At 38.9% G+C, this 21,710-nt stretch overlaps 1 protein-coding gene and 1 pseudogene across 1 annotated transcript; one reads left to right on the top strand and one right to left on the bottom strand.

Annotated features, from left to right (window-relative positions):
• Window positions 1-10,647: 10,647 nt before the first annotated feature.
• Window positions 10,648-12,305, bottom strand: LOC116138526 (annotated as a pseudogene).
• Window positions 12,306-19,781: 7,476 nt separating this feature from the next.
• On the top strand, window positions 19,782-21,200 carry LOC116138538 (transcription factor TCP14-like). The gene has a single exon (XM_031424250.1). The coding sequence runs from the start codon at window positions 19,865-19,867 to the stop codon at window positions 21,098-21,100; it is 1,236 nt and encodes a 411-aa protein (XP_031280110.1). The 5' UTR covers window positions 19,782-19,864; the 3' UTR covers window positions 21,101-21,200.
• The last annotated feature ends 510 nt before the right edge of the window (window positions 21,201-21,710 follow it).

Raw genomic sequence — 21,710 nt, 5'->3', positions numbered from 1 at the left:
CAAGCCTGACATTCACTTGCTGCACTGATGAGAATCATAACTTTTTCGTCATTACGTGACGTGGCAACGTCTAGACGACACAAAGCCTCCTTGAATTCTTATTGGCTCTTGCTGACAAGAGTCCATGTCAACCCTGACTTTTTAGGCATAATAGAAGCCCCCCAGTTTTTAAGGTTTAAAGATTGAACCTTGAGAACTTCATGATTATGCCACGACTTGACTTGTCCCGAATGACGTTTGGTCGAGTTGATCGAGTCACAAGGAGGTCGTAGCATATGTCTCTAAGAATAGCATAAGCGACCTAAGGCGACCTTCTCCCACAAGTTCAACAACTTGGGTCAGACCCTACTCAGTGCCATACCGACATGCTTTAAATCTCATCCGCAGCTCATGACCTGAGAATACTTAGCAGATTTTTACCGATAGCAAGGAATCACATCGTCTTAAAACCGATACATGACGAAGAGTGTTTTACTTAAACAACCTCTTCAGATGTTATCCGTTGCGCTTGACAGCTAGTCTAGTCAATAAAATAATCTTTATTTTGATAGACGTGTATATTGCGTAATAAGTGTCAGCCATGCGCATTAAATACAAATCATGCTGAAACAACATTCTCTTTCAGAGCATTAAATGCAAATAGGGCGCATTTAATATGGAGGAGATAATCGCACTGACGCTTGGTTGCTCTAATGGAAGAAAGCATCGATTGGCATTCACAAAGTGTGGAGGTTACTTTTTCTCGCGGATTAACGACACGTGGTCGCAATCAATGGTGAGAAACGTATCCCGCCCAAGCGTCACTTGCCTAGGAAAACCAATCATCGTTTTCCCCCCTATAAAACCCCAGGCTCGCTTCAAATTTTGTCACATAACTCATATTTTCAAAGAAAAAACATAAACTCTCACGAAGTCAGTCCACCCTTCTTCCAGTTGATGTGCATTCTCCGTTACGATAAGAAGTTCATTCCTAGCGACCAAGAGGTAATGAGGATTTCTCCTTTGTTTTATTTTATTATTTTGTTAATTGCTTGACTTTTACAGTAATGGTGGGTATGAACTGTCTGGCAATCTTTCATGGTGCGTGTTTTCGGACAGTGGTGAGAAGAAGGCTTTTTTCTTCATAAAGAGTGAAAAGTTAGGGCGCGAATCCTTGGGGATTCATTCCCAGGGTTTTTCTAGGGGTTAAGGAAGACACATTAGGGTTTCTTTTACTCTTCCATGTCATCGTACGGAACACTATACAGAGACTAAGTTATCTCTGCATGTCACCCATTTTTCAGACTTTAGGAGCAATGGATACCTCTACCACCAGGGCAGCCGAGGGGACGAGCTCACAGGTGTCGGCTGCCTTAGCAGGTCCCGTCCAAAAGGCCTTGTTAGTGGCCACCCGGGACAAGATACAGAGCAGTGGACCAGTATGCGCTTAGTGTGGATGTCTACCAGTATAGGACATATATAGCTCGGAATCCCCCAGAGGGAATGGCAGCGATATCTGAGGCAATCTTTAAATGCGGGGCATTGATACATTTTCACCCCTTCATTAGATCAATCCTCAACCACTTCGAGGTCGCGCGATTGCAATTAACGCTTAATGCATATATGATAATTGTCGCTATATATATCTCATGTGGCGAAAACAGCCTTGGTGAGCTAACAACGTTGGAGCTCGCATGCGCTTACTATCTGAAAAAGACAAGGATAAAGACTATTTTTACCTCTCAAAATGATCTATGATCAAGGGAGGAATATTTGGTTACCCTAGTAACGTCGGGGCTTATGAGACCAAATTTTTCTTTTTTGAGTATGATGGCATATGCCAGTTTAGGGAGCTGAGTAGGTTTTCCTTTCCTTCAATTTGCGAACTATTCCTTTTTCTTCAGCTTTTGTTTCTAACGAATTTTTTGTCTCATTGCAGGAAATAAGATGACTAGATTGACGACTTTGACATATTTCAGCCAAATTGTGGCATTCGGTAATCTACCCAAGCAGAGTCACGACACGAGACTGCTCGTGACTATTGCCAACCTAAGAAAGTATGGTTTTTTCAATCCAAAAGCGTCTTTGGAACCCTTAGTTCGTAAGTATCCTCACACTTAGAACCTCTTTCTTTTGTCTGTGGTGACCTTTTCGCTAACATGTTTTCATGGCGTGCAGCAACCATGCCACCTAGGGTTCCAAGGTTGATGACGAAGACCAGGGGGTTAGTATTTCCCCGGGTCACCCCGACTGAGCTAGCTGAGGCAATCCCTGGCGATATCCCCACTTGAAGGATACAAATTGGCACACGAACACCCATAGAGCGACATGGGGAAGCTTCTCGGCCCGCTGCTGCTCGCTCCACTAAGCAGAAAACTATGGGCCAGGAAACTAAGAAAAGAAAGCAGCTGCAGGCTGAGGAATCAGAGTCCGAGCTGGAGGGCTTGGGAGTGCAACCTGGGGGATCGCAGCCTTACCAGGCTTTTTACTCAGGGATGTCCCCAAGGAGTGCACCAGGCACCTCTGCGGCCTCCGAGAACTTGCGCAGAAGAGCGGGGGAGGTCGCGTTTGCCCAAAGGAGAGTGGGCAAACAGCAAATCGATGAGATGCCAATTACTCCGGGGTCAAACACGCCTATGCTGGATTTCATGGGGGCAACTCTTGGAGCATCCACAACTGGTGGTGTATACCCTGCTGGAGTGCCAACTGGCTGCGGCTTTTGAGGAGTTTGTGGCTTCTCGACCCGCGAACCTGGTGGCCACCGTGCTCCAGCTACAAAACCGGGTAAAATAGCTTGCTCTTACCAAGGATTTTCTAACTTTTATGATTCTTGGAAAAATAAAAGTTAACTTTTGTTTCTTTTCTTATGCAGTCTCTGCTACCTTGCATATGGCCCAACAAAAGATCGATCTGGACTCCACTTGAGGGTTCCACAAGCTGAGGGAAAAGAATACAAAGCTGAAACAGGATTTCGCGGCTTTGGACGCAAGGCGAAGGCAATCCATATTCAGGCGAACTAGTATCTGGTAGAGAGAAATTCTACCCTTCACACGGTGGACTTCCAAAAGGCTGAGTTCAAGAAGAGAGATGAAGAGAACAAAGAGCTCCAAAGGATAGTGGCCAGACTCACCAAAGAGTGTGGCGAGAGAGAGAGAGAATGAGCTAAAGGTAAACTTTGAGCGTGCCATGAAGGCGGAGGAAAAGAGAGCTCGACTGTGGGAAAATTCCGAGAAGCAGAAGAGAGCTTTGGAAATGGACCTCAAGCTGTCCCAAGGGCGGGTCACTTCATTAACTGATCAGATGAAGTGACAAAACCTTGAACTCGAGAGGAAGGCCCCTAACTGGGCTATACAGGCCATCTACAGCTTGTAACCAAGGAATCCTAGGATGGACCTATCCGACCTATTGATTGAATATCAAGACATCCTTGCTTCCATGGCCCGGCTGATGATGCCGAGGAGGAAGAGGGACAAGAGCCTCCTCCACAGGATGACCAGCTGGAGGCATACGTCCTCGAGGACCCAACAGCTGGTCGGATGGTCAACGACCATCCAGGGGATACAAAGGTCGCGCCGGCAGAGCTTGGAGGCAGGGACCAATGATCGCTCTTTCTACTTTTGCATAGCTTTTCTTTTACTCTTTCTCTTTCTTTTTATTACTTATCTCTTTTTTGGCCGCCCACTGTACTTATTCGAATCCCATATATATAAAAGAAGTCTTTTTAGCCACTTGTGATAGCATTTCTATAATTTGAGCACTTCACAAGACTAATGTTACATATCTGAACAGGAAACTTGTAAAATATCGTAATGAACAAGATCATACAAGACAAATATTTGTTCAAGATAAAGAAGGACAATCTTATTCATAAAGATTACAAGGAAAACTTTACAAGTAAAAGAAATGGAAAGTTAAGAGTGAGTTTGGAATTACTGGTAATACGGGCGAAGATGTTCAGCATTCCAAGTTCGCGGTACTTTGGAACTGTTAAGCCTCTTGAGGTGATACGTTCCAGGTCAAATTACCTTGGCGATGCGGTATGGACCTTCCCAGTTAGGTCCCAGTACCCTCACACTCAGTTCCCTTGTACTGAGAAAGACTTCTTTCAAAACTAGGTCGTTAACCTGAAAGTTTCTTCTCTTGACCTTAGAGTCGAATAACCTTTTCGCACGCTGCTGGTAAGATGCTATCCTTAATAGAGTCTTGTCATGGTGTTCTTCAACTAGGTCCAGACTTACACGTAGAAGTGTTTCATTGAATAGGTCTCTCCAGAGCGAACTAGTCCCTACTTTCACTAGGATCATAGCCTCGCAGCCATATATTAGCGAGAAGGGCGTTTCTGAAGTATGGGTTCTTAGAGTTGTTCTATATACCTATAGAACTTCTAGGAGGTCATTGACCCAATTGCCCTTGGCAATGCCAAGCTTGGCCTTCAGAGTGTGTTTGATGGTTTTGTTGACAGTTTCAACCTGACCATTGGCTTGCAGTCTTGCGACTGAGGTGAACTTTTTATGGATCCTCAGCTCATCACAAAATTGCTTGAATTCCTCATTGTCAAACTGCTTCCCATTATCAGAGATGAATATATGAGGAATCCCGTAGCAGCACACCATATTCTTGAAGACGAAGTCTTTGAGCTTTTTGGTAGTGATCGCGGCCAAGGGTTTAGCCTCAGCCCATTTGGTGAAGTAATCTACTGCAATCACAACATACTTGATACTCCTATTTCTAGCTGGCATGGGCCAATAAGGTCAATTCCCTACATGGAAAATGGTCAAGGGCTAGTCATTGTCGTTAGCTGGTGGGAAGGAACTCACGGGATATTCACGAATTGCTGGCACTTGTCACACTTTTTCACAAAATTGAAAGTATCTTCCTGAAGCAAAGGCCAATAATACCCTTGGCGGACAATTTTATTGGCGAGGGATCATGCGGTAGTGTGATTACCACAGATCCCTTCAAGTATCTCCCTTATAATATAGTATGTTTCTTTGTCGGTTACACATTGGAGGAGAGGGGCGCTAAACCCTTACTTGTATAACTGGTCTCTGATAAACGTGTAACGAGCAGCTCTAGTGTGTAGGACTTTTGCCTCAGTCTTTTCACTAGGCAGAGTCTCATCTCAGAGATACTGAATGATTGGAGTCATCTAGGAAATTGACTCTGTTATAGCTACGGTCTGCTCTGGTGAGCTGGTACTAGGAATCTCTATGTGCCGAACTGGAATACTTTTTGGCACATCTGAGTCTAGTGACAAGGCTATTCTTGCCCAGGCGTCCGCGATAGAGTTATTGTCTCTCGGGATTTGCTTGATCGTGATATGCTTGAAAGGCTCGAGTGTGGCTTTAGCTTTCTTCAGTAGCTGATCATGTTCTCTTCCTTGGCTTGATATTCTCCCAAGATCAGATTAACAACCAGCTGGGAATTGCTGACAATACTGATTGCGCTCGATCCCATTTCTCTCGCTAATCGCAGGCTAGCAAGTAGTACTTCATATTCGGCCTCGTTGTTCGTAGCTTGGAACCCAAATCGAAGAATTCTATGGATGTGAGTCCCCTCGGGACTGAGGAGGAGAAGACCTGCCCTGGCTGTTTTCCTGTTCGAGGAACCATCGACATAGAGGCTCCAAGTCAATAAGTTCTGAACGGTTTCTTGGATGACTTTGCTGGCTTGTTGCTCGAATTCCAGATTCGATTGGTACAAGAATTCCGAAATGAAATCAGCAACAGTCTGCCCTTTGATAGTTGCTTTCGGTTTGTAATGCAGATCGACCTGACTCAATTCCATTGCCCATTTGAGTAACTTACCCAAAGCTTCTAGCTTCTAAAGAACTTGCCTGAGCAGGTAGTCGATCAGAACATGGATTGTGTGGGCATGAAAATAAGGTCACAACTTCTTGGAGTCGATCAGCAAGGCATAAGCTAATCGCTTTATTTCTGGATTCCACATCTTGGCGTCCAATAGTCGCTTGTTCGTGTAATACATTGGCCATTGAACTCTACCCTCTTCTCGAATGAGAGCTGCGTCGACCGCATGCTGAGAGACGGACAGGTACAGGAGTAGAATTTCTTTGGGAAGAGGTTTGGACATGAGAGATGACTTTCCGAGGTGTTCTTTTATGCTCTGAAAAGCCTACTTGCACTCTAGAGTCCACTCAAACTTCTTGTTGGCCTTGAATGTATTAAAAAATGGCAAGCAACAGTCTATTTCTCTCGATATGAAGTGACTAAAAGCTGTTATTCTCCCATTTAGGCTCTGAACCTGTTTATATCAAAGAGAGCTTGGATCTTCTCAAGGTTGATTTCGATTCCCCTCTGGTTAACCATATACCCTAGAAAATTTCCTAAGGATACTCCGAATAAGTATTTAAGAAGATTGAGTTTCATCCTGTACCTTCGGAGTACGTTGAACATCTCAGCGAGATGCACTATGTGATCTGAAGCGACATGCGACTTGACCAGCATGTCATCAACATAAACTTCCATCTACTTTCTGATCTGCTCAAAAAACATACGATTAACCAGCCACTGGTAAGTTGCTCCAGCGTTTTCTAGGCCGAAGGGTATGACCTTGTAACAATATAGTCCCCGATCTATAACGAACGAGGTATGTTCTTCGTCTGGTGCGTACATCGGGATCTAATTATATCCTGGGTAGGCATCCATAAAACTCAACAGCTCGTGCCCGTAGATAGCATCGACGAGCTGGTCGATCCTTGGCAAGGGAAAAATGTCTTTCAGACAGGCTTTGTTAAGGTCGGTGAAGTCGACACAGGTTCACCACTTGCCATCAGGCTTCTTTACCAAGATCGGATTGGCAACCCAGCTTGGGTAAAGCGCTTCTCGAATGGACCCGTTCAAAAAGAGCTTATTTACCTCAGTTTTCAAGGTAGCACAGCGCTCAAGGTCCATGGCTCTTCTTTTCTGGCAAACCGGTTTGACTGCACCGTCAATGTTGAGCGCATGACATATGACATTCGGGCTAATCCCGATCATGACAGCATGAGTCCATGCAAAAACATCGACATTCTCTCTGAGGAAGCTTGTCAGGCTTTTGACGAACTAGGGGTTGAGATTACTCCCGATTCTCAATACTCGGGTCGGCTCATTTTGATCGATTGACACCTCAGATAAGTCCTCAACTAGCCCACTGTGAGGGCACTCTTGGATACGAGGATCCATGTTGTCTTCTATTAGGCCGGACTGTGGCTCGATTCTGTTGATCATTATAGCTTGCTTGGGGATGCCTATTGGCCTTCTTTTTCCCTTGCACCCTATCTGCACTGCTTTTATGTAACAGTCACGAGATTCGCGTTGAGATCCTTTTACCTCCCCAATCCCGTCGAGGTGGAGAACTTCATTTTCAAATGGTAGATGAAGGTGACTGCCTTGAAATTTCGCAGTAGAGGTTGTCCCAGAATACCATTGAAGGCGGACATACAGTCTATCACTAAAAACTCTGTCATTTTGATCATTTCGTTGGTTTCACCCAACATGATCGGGTGTGAGATCGTTCCCATAAGAATCAGATGATCCCTAGTAAAACCATGAGAGGGATAGAGGCAGGCTTCAGGCCTGCCTTGTCCAATTTCATTTTTTTCGAAAGCTCGTTGAAACAGGATATTCACAGCATTTCCATTGTCCACCAATATTCTACGGACTTCGCACTGACCTATTTCACGCTCGATGACGAGTGCATCCTCATATGGATGATGCAGTCGCACCGTGTCTTTCTCAAAAAAGGTGATCTCCTCTTCCCTGCGAACCTTAGTGGGTCGCGGCGTTGTGCTCATTGCACTCACAGGGTCATGACGAGCTTCCTGAGTATACCTCTCCTAGGCACCTCGAGAATTCTCTATGAGGTGCGGGCCTCCAAAGATGATTCCTACGCAGTAGAGACCCTTGCGACCATGACTTTTCTTCCCTTGTTCCTCTTATTCCTTTTCCTAAACGGGAGTCTGACCATCAACATACTCTTTGAAGTGCCCTTACTTGATGAGGTCTTCGATTGCTTGCTTGAGAGTTCGACACTCATCGGTGTGATGCCCATTATCCCGATGATAGCGACAGTATTTTTTGCTGTTCCTGGTTGAGGGGAGATTCTTCATGGGCTCTGGCTTTCTGAGCAGGTTAGCCTCCTCTAACTTATCCAGAATAGCCAACACTGAGGCATTCAAATGAGTGTATTGACTTTTTTCGCGATCACGACGAGGAACTCAAGCATAAGATTTTTTGTGCTCAAATCGCTGCTTCTTTCCTTTCTGCTGATTCGTCATTAGCCCATCTATGATCAGCCATTCTACTATTCTCCCCCCGATCGGGAGCATTAGTCAATGGACCAGGGTCGTGGCAATTAAGAGCGACCACGAAATTTTTTATCCGAAGATATTTCTCAGTGAGATTGTAGAAGCGAGTGAGGGAAACATTGTCCTTGGATTGCAGTTCCTTCCACAAGTCAGTTTGTGAGCGAACCCCCATGATAATGAGAGTTCAAACAGACTCCTCAGGAGTATAAGCCACTTTATGGAGTTCCATGTGGAATCTGTCTATGTAAGATTGGAGGGATTCATTCCTTTTCTGTCTTAAGTTGCTCAGATAGCTCAACGACATCGAGAACTTCCTGTTCGCCTAGAAATGTCTCAGGAATGATGAGCTCATTTGAGGCCATGAGCTGATTGATCCCGCAGGAAGCGATCTGAACTAACGCTTGGCATGGGCAGTTAGGGTTACTGCTAAGCAACACCATTTGGCCGAGTCGGAGACTTGGTGAAGTTCCATGAGGTCGTTGAACTCGTAAAGGTGATCCCGTGGATCTGAATTCTCATCAAATGCCCGCATATCGGGCATTTTGAATCTCGATGGGAGAGGAGAAGCTAAAACTATTGAAGAAAAAGGAGACGCCTCTGTGACCTTCCTATGCTCATTCTGCTGAGCCTTAAGCTAATCCAAAGCTCACTGTAGTTCTTCAATCTAAGGCAGCAGAGCTTCCTGGGGATCATTTTCCGCAACGTGGGTTCGACCTTCACGATTGCAGTTGAGGAAAGACCGCAAAGTAGGCTCTTCCTCAACTCGGTCGGAAGTTTCGGCGAACCTTGACACGCGCTTGCTGGGGCCGTGTGAAGGCATTGAATGACTTAGAGAGTTTTTTCGATCTTCGCAGTGGTCAAAATCGACCCACGGACGACGGGGGTTTCTCGCATGATGACGGTTGAGGTTATCATTTTGGCGATATTGGGAATCTCCCTACCTTGCACTTTTGTGGGAGTACCCATGCGACGTGGCATGGGATGGCTGATGCTGCGACATGTCGTCGAGTCGCAATGCCACGGGTATTCTACCCGTTGCACAACCTGTGTTCACTAGTCCCTCGGAGCCCTTCGATTCACTGCTCGCCACTTGCTTTTCATTACTTTTGCACACTGCAGTGCACGCGGTATGGGCTTTTGCCCTTTTCTGCGCTTTCGCGTGACCTACAAGCGTCTTTGGTGGTGGCACCACTTCATTGGATTCTGGTGGTACGACTCGATCCAAACGATCCAACCTTCGGCTAACCGATTGGAGATTATTATTGAACCTCTCTAGGTAACTCATCACAGTTGGGTCGAGCTGTGAGCTTGAAGGAATATCCGTCATGATACTCTGTTAGACTGGCGGCACTTTAGGAGAAGTGTCATCCTGTACCTGAGGGATTTCCTCATTTTCAAGGTCGATTCGCATAGTTTCGAAACCGCGAGCCATTTACTAATGGGTAGGATCGATTGGTCAGAGGTTTCTGATGAAGAACAGATACTAAATCAGGCCCTCATTCTAGCGCCAAACTGTTGATGCTTGATTTTGACACCAACGACTCAAACGTGCAAAGTGCTAAGCGGGCTTAAAAGTTACACGTGATGTGGAAATATGTAGCAAGAGAATAAATAAAAGACGCTTTTTAAAGTGGTTCGGATGTTCAAAAGTGAATCTTATGTCCACTGTAGTTGTATTAATTGATGGTTACAGTCAGGTCGCATGTAGCGAGCTAAGTTATAATCTAGAGAGAATATATATATATATATATATATAGAGAGAGAGAGAGTGTGTGTGTGTGTGTGTGTGTGTGTATGATGTTTAAGACTAAAGATAAGTCAATCCCGTAAATGAGAGAGGAGCCCCCTATTTATAGTGGGAGGATTCAAGGTAATAATTATGAAACTGCAGTCCAGCAGGTGTGGTACAATTCCTAACCCGCTTCCCATTGGTTGTGTGCACTAGAGACATCCTTAAATTGCATAGGGCTTGGGCAGGTGGACAATTCCTAACCACTCACAAACCTGACATTCACCTGCTGCACTAACGAGAACCATACCTATTCTGTCATTGAGCGATGTGGTAATGTCTGGACGGCATAAAGTCTCCCTGAATTCTGATTGGCTCTTGCTAACGAAAGTCCACATTAGCCCTGACTTTTTAGCATAATACAAAGAGTATTTACAGCCGAGGATGAGAAATAAAACACACCCACCTCCAATCCCGAGGATATAATCAGCATAAAACACTATATCGCCACCCAAACAAGAGGCTAGCGACAAGTTTGCATGTGTGTTCGTTGCAGTTATGTAGTTTTCAAATTAAATAAGTTTATGTACATCCACTGTATGAATCAATTCAATTTTCAGATGATTACTCATAATTTATTGAATGTTGAACCTAAGTGGCTCATTCGTACAAGTATGTAGGCAACCTCATAGAAGGAACAGCTTTTAACGGGGTACCCATGTAAGTGACCAATCCAGGCATCATTGACATGTCAATCTCCTCCGGCATAATCGCCTCCGGTGGCGTCCATGTAAACTGAAGCAATAGGTGACCAAGCATCGACGTTACCAAGTTTGTGGCAAGCTGCGCAGACGGGCATATGCGCCTTCCCGCACCAAATGGTAGCAGCCGAAAATCATGACCCTTCATATCAACATCCATGTGCAAGAACCTTTCAGGCTTAAACTCAAGTGGGTCACTCCACACTGAAGGATCACGGCCTATGGCCCAAACGTTTACGTGAACTATTGTCTCCTTGGGAATGTCATATCCTCCAATTTCGACTCTGGCATTGGCTCTATGGGGCAGCATCAATGGGGTTGGTGGGTGCAACCTTAGTGACTCCTTGGCTACGCATTGTAAGTAAGGGAGGTTTACGATGTCTGACTCGTTTATCACACGGTCCAACCCAATTACACGTTCCAGTTCCTCTTGAGCTTTGTGTTGAACCCGCGGATTCTTGATCAATTCAGCCATGGCCCATTCAACTGTGATAGCAATCGTGTCCATGCCTGCAGTGATCATGTTCCAAAGTAGTCCAATAATGGTATCCTCACCCAGGTCATATTTTTCTTCAAGACTAAGCAATGCATCCACGAAGTGTTGCTTCCTGCTGCCACTCTTCGTACTTTTAGCCTTGTGTTCGTCCATGATATCTCGGACTAATCGTTCTTTACGTGCCAAATGCTTTGAAAGCGCCTCATTATTATAGAACCATAAGATCCATTTTAGCCACCCAATGTGTTCAACCATACCCATCAATGCTCCAAGCTTAAACTCGGCGGCTAAAATTGCTTGAAATTCTAATCCTTGATTATCCATTATCCCTTCTTTACTCACAAAACTCTTCCCAAACACTAGTCTTGTAATAACGTTAAACGCTACTGAACCCAAATACTTTCTCAAAACCAAACCTTCACCCCGATTATCAGGATGAGTATTGCAGAAGTCTTTGAAAATAGATTTAATCATGGCTCTAACTTCATCTTCTCTAATGGGTCTAAGCGCTTCAACGCTTTTAGGTGAGAACAGCTCAAGGTTACATAATTTTCTTACTTTAACATAGTGAGGACCATAATCAGCCCATATGAGATCCTTACCATTTTTGGAAAGGACAGCTCCGGCCATGGTCCTATGCCTATTCGCCAATTGCTGATCATTATCTTTCAGCACTTCCTTCGCCAATTCTGAGTTTGACACCACAACATTCAAAGTTGACCCGACCCAGACAGAGATTATAGGACCATAAGTCTTGGACCACTCAGTATAACTCCTCAATCTATCAGGTTTGACGTGGTAAATGTTTCCAATGATTGGCCATGGATATGGACCTGGTGGAAGCTTATATCTCAGCCATTGATGAAGTCTGTGAGCAAGTAATAAGACAACGACTGACACCACGAATAACAATAGCAGAGACTGAGAGAGGGTCATATGTAGAATACATGAATCGTTTCATGGACGTTAATACATATACAAGTAGAATTTCACGCCTTTTACATGTTGAATCCTGATAGTCGTTGATTAGTTGCCTTCTTTCATGGAGGCATGAATGGAATGAAACTTAAAAAAAGCGAGGAAAATGATATGGGCAGCTTTTTTACGGAGAACAAGTAAAAAAAATGGAGGAAAATGTAGATGAAACGACATGTACGTTGGTGATGTGACCACCTGTTAAAATCACATAAACGTGTCCTCATTATTTTTAGAAACAAAAAACTAAGCTGTCAAATGTAAATAACCAGAGAGGCACGTGCAAATGTTTTGGTGTCATTACTAAGATGCCAAAACACAGTAGACATGTTCATTCTTTTTATTATCTGTATTTTACTTTCACTTTCTTTTAAGTTTTATGGGCAAAAAAAAATGGTATCCTGGTAGTGAAAAGAAGAAGCAGTTTAAAAAGAATTGAAATTGAAAAAGAAAAAGGTGATCGAGATGATTGAATTGAATGATTTTCATTTATATTTTATGTTAAAGTCTGTCTGGCTATCAAAACACTGACATCACACCAATCAAAATACATAAAAGATGAAGAATTCGTGATTTTCAATATGAATTTTCTTTATCTGAGAAAAATGATTCTCTGGACAAAGTAACCAAACCCAATTAAAAAAAAATGGTTGAAAAATTCGGGTCCATTTAAGAAGGATATAATTGAAATTTTGGAGAGGTTATATTAAGTTCGCTCGGGAGTTTCATGATAGCGGTTATGAGGGTAAATCATTGTAGCGGTTGTTAAAACACTAAACCTATGCTTGGGAGTTTATTTTCTAACGGTTTTGACAGTTTTTTTAAATGATAAATTTACATATATGCCTATAAAAATACCCTAATTTCAATCAGTATTTGAGAGTTTTGTTTTTTCAATTATAAGATAAATGTTCTTTATTTGTTTTCTATTTATTAGTATTTTATAACTTCAAATGTGATAAAGTCTTTTTATCTTTCTTTGTCATTCTTTTCAACATCTTGAATGATTGAAAAATTGTAGCTCCAACTCTCTAAGAAAGTATCGAGAAATGAGATTTTAATAAAAACAAATTATGATTGTTTAAAATTATTTTATATGGTTAGAGACGCATATAATATGTTTAATTTTTTTTTTTTTTTTTGATATAATTGAGATAGTTTTATAGTGGATATAATATTTGTGGAATAAAATTTTAAAACCAACCAAAACACTCCGATTTGGGGTGTTTTATAAACTCCTCAAAAATCACTCTATGAATTCTTAGGGGATTTTGAGCCAGTCAAACGGGGTGTTGTCTATGTTTATAAGCTGTCAAACTAGGTTATAAACTCTAAAATTAAGTTGACCTATTTGTTTTATAACTTTTTAAGCTTATAAGCCAAAAAAAAAAAAAAAAAAAGTTGGAAGGTACGTTTTTTTTTTTTTTTTTGACTAAGTATATTACCACATTATCCTTGTTTAATTTTAAAATTCCATAATATACCCTTGTTTAATGTAGTACCATTTTTAGTCATTTTGTAATAAATTGTACTTATAAGCTACATTTTACCAAACACGTCAACTACTTATCAGTCACTTATAAGTATTTTAACCAAACACGTAATTCCTTAAAATTTCAAATGCTTATAAGCTAATTTTCATAAGCTCATACAAACACCCCCAAAATTAGTGCATAAAAAATCTGGTAAATAATGATTTTAAAACACCTTAAAATCAGTCTAATTAAAAACCCATCAAAACCAACAAAAAAAAACTCTTAGGGCATCTCCGACCCACGCTATTTTGGTGTTAAAAAAAAAAATAGCGTGAAAAAAGTGCTCCAATGCAGTGCCATTTTCTGCACCAATTTGGTGCGGATGAACAATGGCACGCCAAATTTGGTGCATCACTGTTCATCCACACCAAATTGGCGTGGCACCATTCATACAGTGAAATTTTTATTTTTTTATTTGTATTTAAGTTAATTTGATTATTATTTATATTAATATTTATAATAATAAATTCATAATAATGATATAATTAAAAAATGATAAAAAATTAAAAGCAAAACTTTATTCAATGCATATATTAAACTACAATAACTCAAAATAAAAATTAACACCAAAATTAAAAGAAAATACAACATAAACTAAAATAACAATTTAATATTCTAGTAGATTAATTCCGAATCTTCTAAGATCATCAAAATATTAGAAAGAACTGGAGTTATTTTGAAATCCTTGACCTTGTTGTCCATATAAACTAAAATAATATTTTTCTATATTAAATGTAATGTATATTTTATTAAATAAATGTTTAATTTTATTAAATTAATATAATTTTTAAAGTAATTATTATTTAACAAAAATATCATTCTCAATCTTTAATTAATATATATAAAAATAATAAATAAAATAGATTAATTATTAGTTATTATAAAAAAAATATTCCTTTTGATATAATATTTGATCAATAGATTAGCAATCTAATAGTATTTCTCACCAAAGTTGACATCAATTTGGAGCATGGTGTTAGAAGATTGGTTTTGTACTGTGGGTATCGTTTTAGGCCTAGGTGGTGAATTTTGATTGGATGTGACCAAGATTAGTTGGATAACATATCCACAATTTGCAACAGTGACAGTGACAGTGACATTGACAAAATCAATTCTTTGCCAGTTCGTTATTGTCACATACCCTCAACCAATGGAAACTTGCCGTCATCTTCCCAAACTATGTGAATTAATGCAATTATCAAGAATTTCAAAGTCGAAAAAATATTAATTTGTAAGTTGATATCTTTATAATAGGATTGGAATTCTTTTTTTATTATTTACTTTTATATTTAATTTACTTTTTTTTGAAAATTAATTTTTCAAACATTGTCACAAAGAATATCAATTTTGTATAATACCTTAATGAAGTGAGTAGTGATTCACAATTATACATAAATAATTGTATAATTAAGAGTTTTTCTCCAAAATTTTGGGAGATTAACATTAACATCTCGTATAAAGTTTATGTTAATTAAATATATCGTGTAATGGTTTTAAAGATATTTTAAATAAACATTTGATGACTTTAATCAAACGATTGATAATTTTTACATCTAAGTAATCTATACCAAAACGATCAACCATTTTAATCAAAAATTTCGATTATCTAATCAAAATTACTAGTTATTCGGGTGAAACTTTCAATCGATGGGCCAAAAATTCATAACGGCTCATTCAAAATGTTTTTTTCTACCCCGAGACTGTTACATTTAACTGGACTAATAAAATTGTTATTTGGTGACGCCGACATCAATTTCCCAAACTTAGGAAAAGCTTTTGGTGCCAAACCTTGTGAGTTGGCACTATGCTGAACCCTATTATTGATAATATTCAATCAATTGTCGTATTATTTATAAGACATAAAGTATATATGTCAGTTATATAACATCAATCCAAAATAAATATCTAACACAAGATTTTATTTTTATTATAATCTTATCCCAACATCAAATCAATGAACGAGCGTACCGCTCCTCAAATGATAACACAGTTTGTCTCGACAACGTCTAACATCAGGAATAAAGAAAATCTAAGTGTGGATTATCATTGCTTTTTCCTTGAAAAGGACATTCATCTTTGCTTATGTAATCAAACTCTATTAGTTTTAACGTTTTAAAGCATACTCTATGAAATCAAAACCAACCTTTGAATAATTCCCATATTCTCTTTTTTTTTTTTTTTTTTGCTTTATATAAAAAAAATATTGGTAAATTATTTAAGGCATTTGATGTCAATATAACACTTAATATTTTTGTTATGGTAGGTCAAAATCCAAAAATTGTATATATTAACTTTTTTTTTTTTTTTCAAAATGCCTCAACAAGTGTTAGATTCGCCCCTGTTATATAATATTTTTTGTTGATCCCAACTTGGGACCAATAGAGTAAACACATAGCTATCACTTGATATATAAATTAGTAATATTTTTATACATCAAAATTATATATATACATGACTAAATTATGAGGCTTTAGAGTTATTTCTTATACCACATTAACTATGAGTTATTCTCTATACCAAATTAACTTCTAGTTATAAGTTAGGCTGATGTTATTATTTCTAATTGCTATTCCTTATATCATATTAACTATATACAATATATACATGCACTAAGTTCAATGTTATGGAAAAAAATAAAAATAAAGAATACCTACCTCGATAAATTAATAATTTATTAATTTATACAATCAAATAATATATCGATTAATTAGTAAATTTTCATAATTTCAAGAATATTAATTTTTCGAAGTTTAACTATATATATAATAAATAAATTATTTAATTAAAAAATCAAAGTTTATCATAAGTTCTATATAAAATTCCTTAAAAAATATTATATTAAAAAATAATATAACGAAAAAGGAATTATTCCGAATGATGCCATGAATAACACTTGTAAGGTCATTTTTCCTCTTTCCGATTCTCGATTTAAATTGGAAACTGCAAAATAAGTAAAAACATTTTGGATTATAAAAAGAAAAAATAGGGAATATGAGAACTGAATTATGTCTTAAAATTTGGAAATGCATTTTATTGAGTGCGTGATATGTACTTGAGCGGTCATATCCAGAAATTTAGGAGGAGGACAACAACTTAAAACTTGATGACGCTCCTTCGTCAAAAATATCAAATCACGTGTTGCATGACAGACAACGAGAGTGAGTGACAGCATGGGGGCAGTGGATTTCACCATACATAAGAGGCGCGTGGATCTCTTGTCATCAGTGGTGTCTAGTTGGCAGACAAAAATATGTCAATTTGAAGTTGATGTGACTCTCCATCAGCAACCTGTTGTTATCGGATCTTGTATGACGTCAGCCCTAACTCATAAATGCAAAAGATACCAACTGTCTCTACTTTGATGCGTCAACCTGCAAATTATTCCTCTTTCTCTCTCTTTTTACCTTTTTTACATAAATCAATTTCTCATTAATATTTACGTAATTAATCACTAAAATTAAAATACTCTCTTATAATTAATTGACAAATAACATTCATTTCACTAATCAATTAGGGTTTAGCTTAATTTTTTTTTTTTTTTTTATTAAGAATCTTGAGTTTATTTGAAGTGGGTTTTTAAATTATTTGCTAAATCAACAAAAGCCCAACTCAAATCCCTAAGCTTTTCATGGTTTCGGTCTAAATCACTGGTTTATTTAGCTCAAAATCACAATTTGTATTGGGCTTTGGTTGCTTAACCATAGCCCAATATTTAGGAGAATAAAAATGTCAGAGGGTGCTAGCGTCTTATAGAAGATGATCAGTTCTGTTTTGGTTAGAAATCTGTTTGTGGTATCACCCAGATAGTGTAGATTTTCTTGTTCATGTTATTCAAACTTACAAAAATATAGATACAGCTTATCATATATGTATATATGTTTGAGTCAAGTCTTAATGTATAAACTGATGAGCTCATAAATTTGTAGTTTTCCAGTTAATAAAACCCATTAGCTAAGCACAACTGGTGTCTGGAGGATTACCATCATGAAGCCGAATTGACTGAATGGACCTACAGAGTTTGGCTTCTTGTGAATTTACAGATATTGGTGTCGGTCAAAATTTAGTACCAACCACTGATCCTATACTCATAATTGTGATACTCAAACAGTTTCCAATGGACTACTACTGTAAGAGATACAGGAGAAAAATTAAATAACGAGCGAGCAAGCTATCTTTATCAAGTATCAACTAAAAAAATCCATGTAATCTCTATATATGTTGGAGTTGTCCGACAGATATTAATAGATTGGAAGGTAACCTATCTTCTTCAATGGCGTTTCGGTACTGGAAAACATAAGAGCAAAGAAATGTCGTCTGAGAAAAGGCAACAAAATTTTAGCGAATGGATCTCTTCACAAATGGCGCACAGTATAGGTCCACCATTGTAGCAGTACTATTGTACATGCACAGAACAGAAACTATCAGTCTCTGCTGGCACCACCCAACCCATATCAATATCGCAATATGTACAATATACATCTTTGAAAATGGTTTTTCTGTTAATTTCATCAGTGAAACTTAATTACAAATTACATGCATAGTTCAAATGGCATGTTATTAGTATACACACACGAAATGATGAGAAAAGTTGAAGCTTTTAGTTCTTGTATATATTCATGAGTGGAACTGTGCGAGATCTGACAGCCATTCATGGAAGAATAAATTCTGATTCACTATTCTGAGCTGTTTTTTACTCAAATGGACGTCAAGTAATTTTCACTTTCCATTTAGTAAAAAATGGTTGAACGCCAAGGAGGAAAAGAAAGATAGGAACAAAGAAAGAAAGAAAGAAAGTATATTTTGAGCATCCCATGTTTCCTTTTTCACGATTCTGATAAGAGCAAATTAATCACCCATGTAAAAAGTAGAAGAGACTAAAGGAGGAGGGAAGAAATTCATGATTTTTTTATAAGTCCATTAAATTCAACCTCCAAAATTTCTTTAATCTTCTTAAAATTAGGGTTAGTGGTTGAATGAGTATATATAATTTGTACAACACAAAGATCAAATGTCACATTAATGCAATCAAAGTATGATCAGATATAACATTAAATCAGACAAAGCATTGGTAGTGAATCTTTCTAACTACACAAAGTACTGCTTACCAAATACAATAAAAAAAAAAAGAAAATGTCCCTCCATTAATGATTAATCCACGGATGAAGACTTAAGAATCATTTTCCTTTGACGAAAATAAAAAAAACAGTATTCATTCAAAGAAACTTCTGCCAAACCATTTTTAATTATAAGTAAAGAAAAGAAAACCTCCATATGAATACAAGGGAAAGATGAGGACTGGACTGGAATGGATTCTGGGTTCAACTTTATTTAAGTGGGTGGAGTTAACATCAGCTGTATAATCCAAAACTGAAGGCGAATCCTAAGGTAATTAGCTAGAGATTAAGAGGTAATTAAATGGAAGAAGGGCAAAGGCAGCCACTGGAGGAATCCCAAAGTCTCCCAGCAAAGGTGCAGAAGAAAGGCAAAGGCGAAAGGCAAAATGAAATGATTACTTGAATGGAGAAGGGACCCACATGATAATCTTTCCTTTCTAAGTCTCTCAATTTTTTGACTTGGGATTGGGTCCCACACCGGCCACCATTGTCTTTATGGATTGAATGATAAAAAGAGCACCTCACGTGGAGTCTGAACCAAAGGGGCTGTCCAACCACAATAAAAAGGAGCCCTTCTTCAGATTCATTAATATTTTGTTTTCTTTTTTTTAAATAAAAAATAAAAACAATTTCTTTTTCATAAAAAAATTTGCTTTTTAAAGCTCACCCATATAATTCCCACTCATTATCTTTGTTGCTTAAAGCTTTGCTAGCAATTCCTTCTCCTTATCCTCTCTCTCTCTCTTCTCTTAGCTATCAATTCTCATTTCTCAAAAACAAATTTATTCAATTAATAAAAAATAAATAAATAAATAAAAAAGAAAAGAAAAGAAATTATAAGATCACTATTATATGTACTCTAGTCTTTAAACAGATAGAGACCCACAAAGGGATTAAACTAAAAATCTTTGATTCACAGTCTCTCATAAAAAAGGCCATTAGAGAAACAACCTACTACTTTGATGCTATCATGGAAGGAGGAGGCAGTGATGATCATCAACTCCACCACCACCACCACCACCGCCATAACTTTCCATTCCAACTACTTGAAAAGAAAGAAGAAGAACAACCATGTTCATCTTCTTCACCTTATCCTTCACTTCCTATCTCTACCAGTACTCCTCATCATCATGAACTTAACTCAAACTCAAACACAAACACAAACACAAACACAAACACAAACACAACTACTTCAACAACAAACCGTTCCATTCCTACTCTTCAAATCTCTCCCGAAACTTCCAAGAAACCTCCTCCTAAAAGAACCTCTACTAAAGATAGACACACCAAGGTTGATGGACGTGGCCGCAGAATTCGCATGCCTGCTCTCTGTGCAGCTAGGGTTTTTCAGCTTACTCGTGAGCTTGGTCACAAATCTGACGGTGAAACCATCGAGTGGTTGCTTCAACAAGCCGAGCCTGCAGTGATCGCCGCCACGGGCACTGGCACAATCCCTGCTAACTTCACGTCGCTTAATATTTCACTACGTAGCTCCGGCTCCAGCATGTCAGTTCCATCTCAGTTAAGATCTGTAAACTACAACTCAAACTTCTCTATGCAACAACGTCGGAGTTTGTTTCCTGGTATTGGTCTCGACAACACCACACCAACATTTCTCAATTTTCAGTCTAACAATTTGAATGCTATGTTGCAAGCCAAGCAAGAATTGCGAGATAATAATAATAGTAATTCCTTGGAGTTATCAGAGGCGGAGGAGAGTTTAGGGAGAAAGAGAAGGCCCGAACAAGAGCTATCACCACAGCATCAAATGGGGAATTACTTGTTGCAGTCAAGTACTGGTGCGATTCCGGCAAGTCATGGTCATGGACATGGTCAAATTCCGGCTAATTTTTGGATGGTTGCAAATTCGAATAATCCAGTGATGAGCGGTGACCCAGTATGGACATTTCCTTCAGTTAATAATAGCGCTTTGTATAGAGGCACTATGTCAAGTGGGTTACATTTTATGAATTTTTCAACCCCTTTGGCCTTATTGCCTAGTCAACAATTAGGGTCAAGTATTAGCAGCGGTGGCGGAGGTGGAGGTAGTGGGCATATGAATGAAGGGCAGTTGAATATGTTAGCCGGATTAAATCCATATAGACCAATTTCCGGCACCGGAATATCAGAATCGCAAGCAAGTGGATCACATTCACATCACGGTGGTGGAGATGATCGGCCCGATACAACAAGTCATCACTCATAATAACAAAGATCAACCCTTTTAATTACTTTGTGTGTAGTTTGATCGATGTGTAACACACGTGAGGTTTGATTGCCCGAGTTTTTATTATTCCAAATTTTTTTTCTTGGTGTGGTTAATATGGGTTGGCCATGGGTGGGTTGTCATTAGGGTTTGAAGGGAAAGAAAGAAAGAAAGACAGTTCTTCTACTACTACTACTACTACTACTTATTTTTAACATATGGGTATTTCCCTGGTTTGGCTAAAAAAGAGTCCTCTCATTTGGGTTTCTTCTTCATTTTAATTTTATTTTACTCAATATCTTGATCCGTCTTCATCATCGTTTGTGCAATTATTCTTATTTCCAAATATTAAGCTAGTACTATCTGTGTAATTTTATGGTTTGTAATGGAGAAAAAATATGATATATAGCATTGGCGAATGAATTGAGGAAAGTAGCAAATGGGTATTTGATTTTTTCTGCATATCTGTGAAGGAAGGTGTTATTGTTGTTATTGTAAAAAGGCAAGAAAGTTAGTGTAGTGAAAGAAATGAAACAGTAGAAGAAGTAGCGCATTTATGGTATTAAAATTTGATTTACTTTGTTCTTTAAAAGGGTTCCTGATTCTAATA

This window comes from Pistacia vera, unplaced genomic scaffold, assembly GCF_008641045.1.
Source record: "Pistacia vera cultivar Batoury unplaced genomic scaffold, PisVer_v2 Contig341, whole genome shotgun sequence".
Taxonomy (NCBI): domain Eukaryota; kingdom Viridiplantae; phylum Streptophyta; class Magnoliopsida; order Sapindales; family Anacardiaceae; genus Pistacia; species Pistacia vera.
Note: the sequence above shows the minus strand (reverse complement) of the source record. Positions and strands in the feature narration are given on the sequence as shown.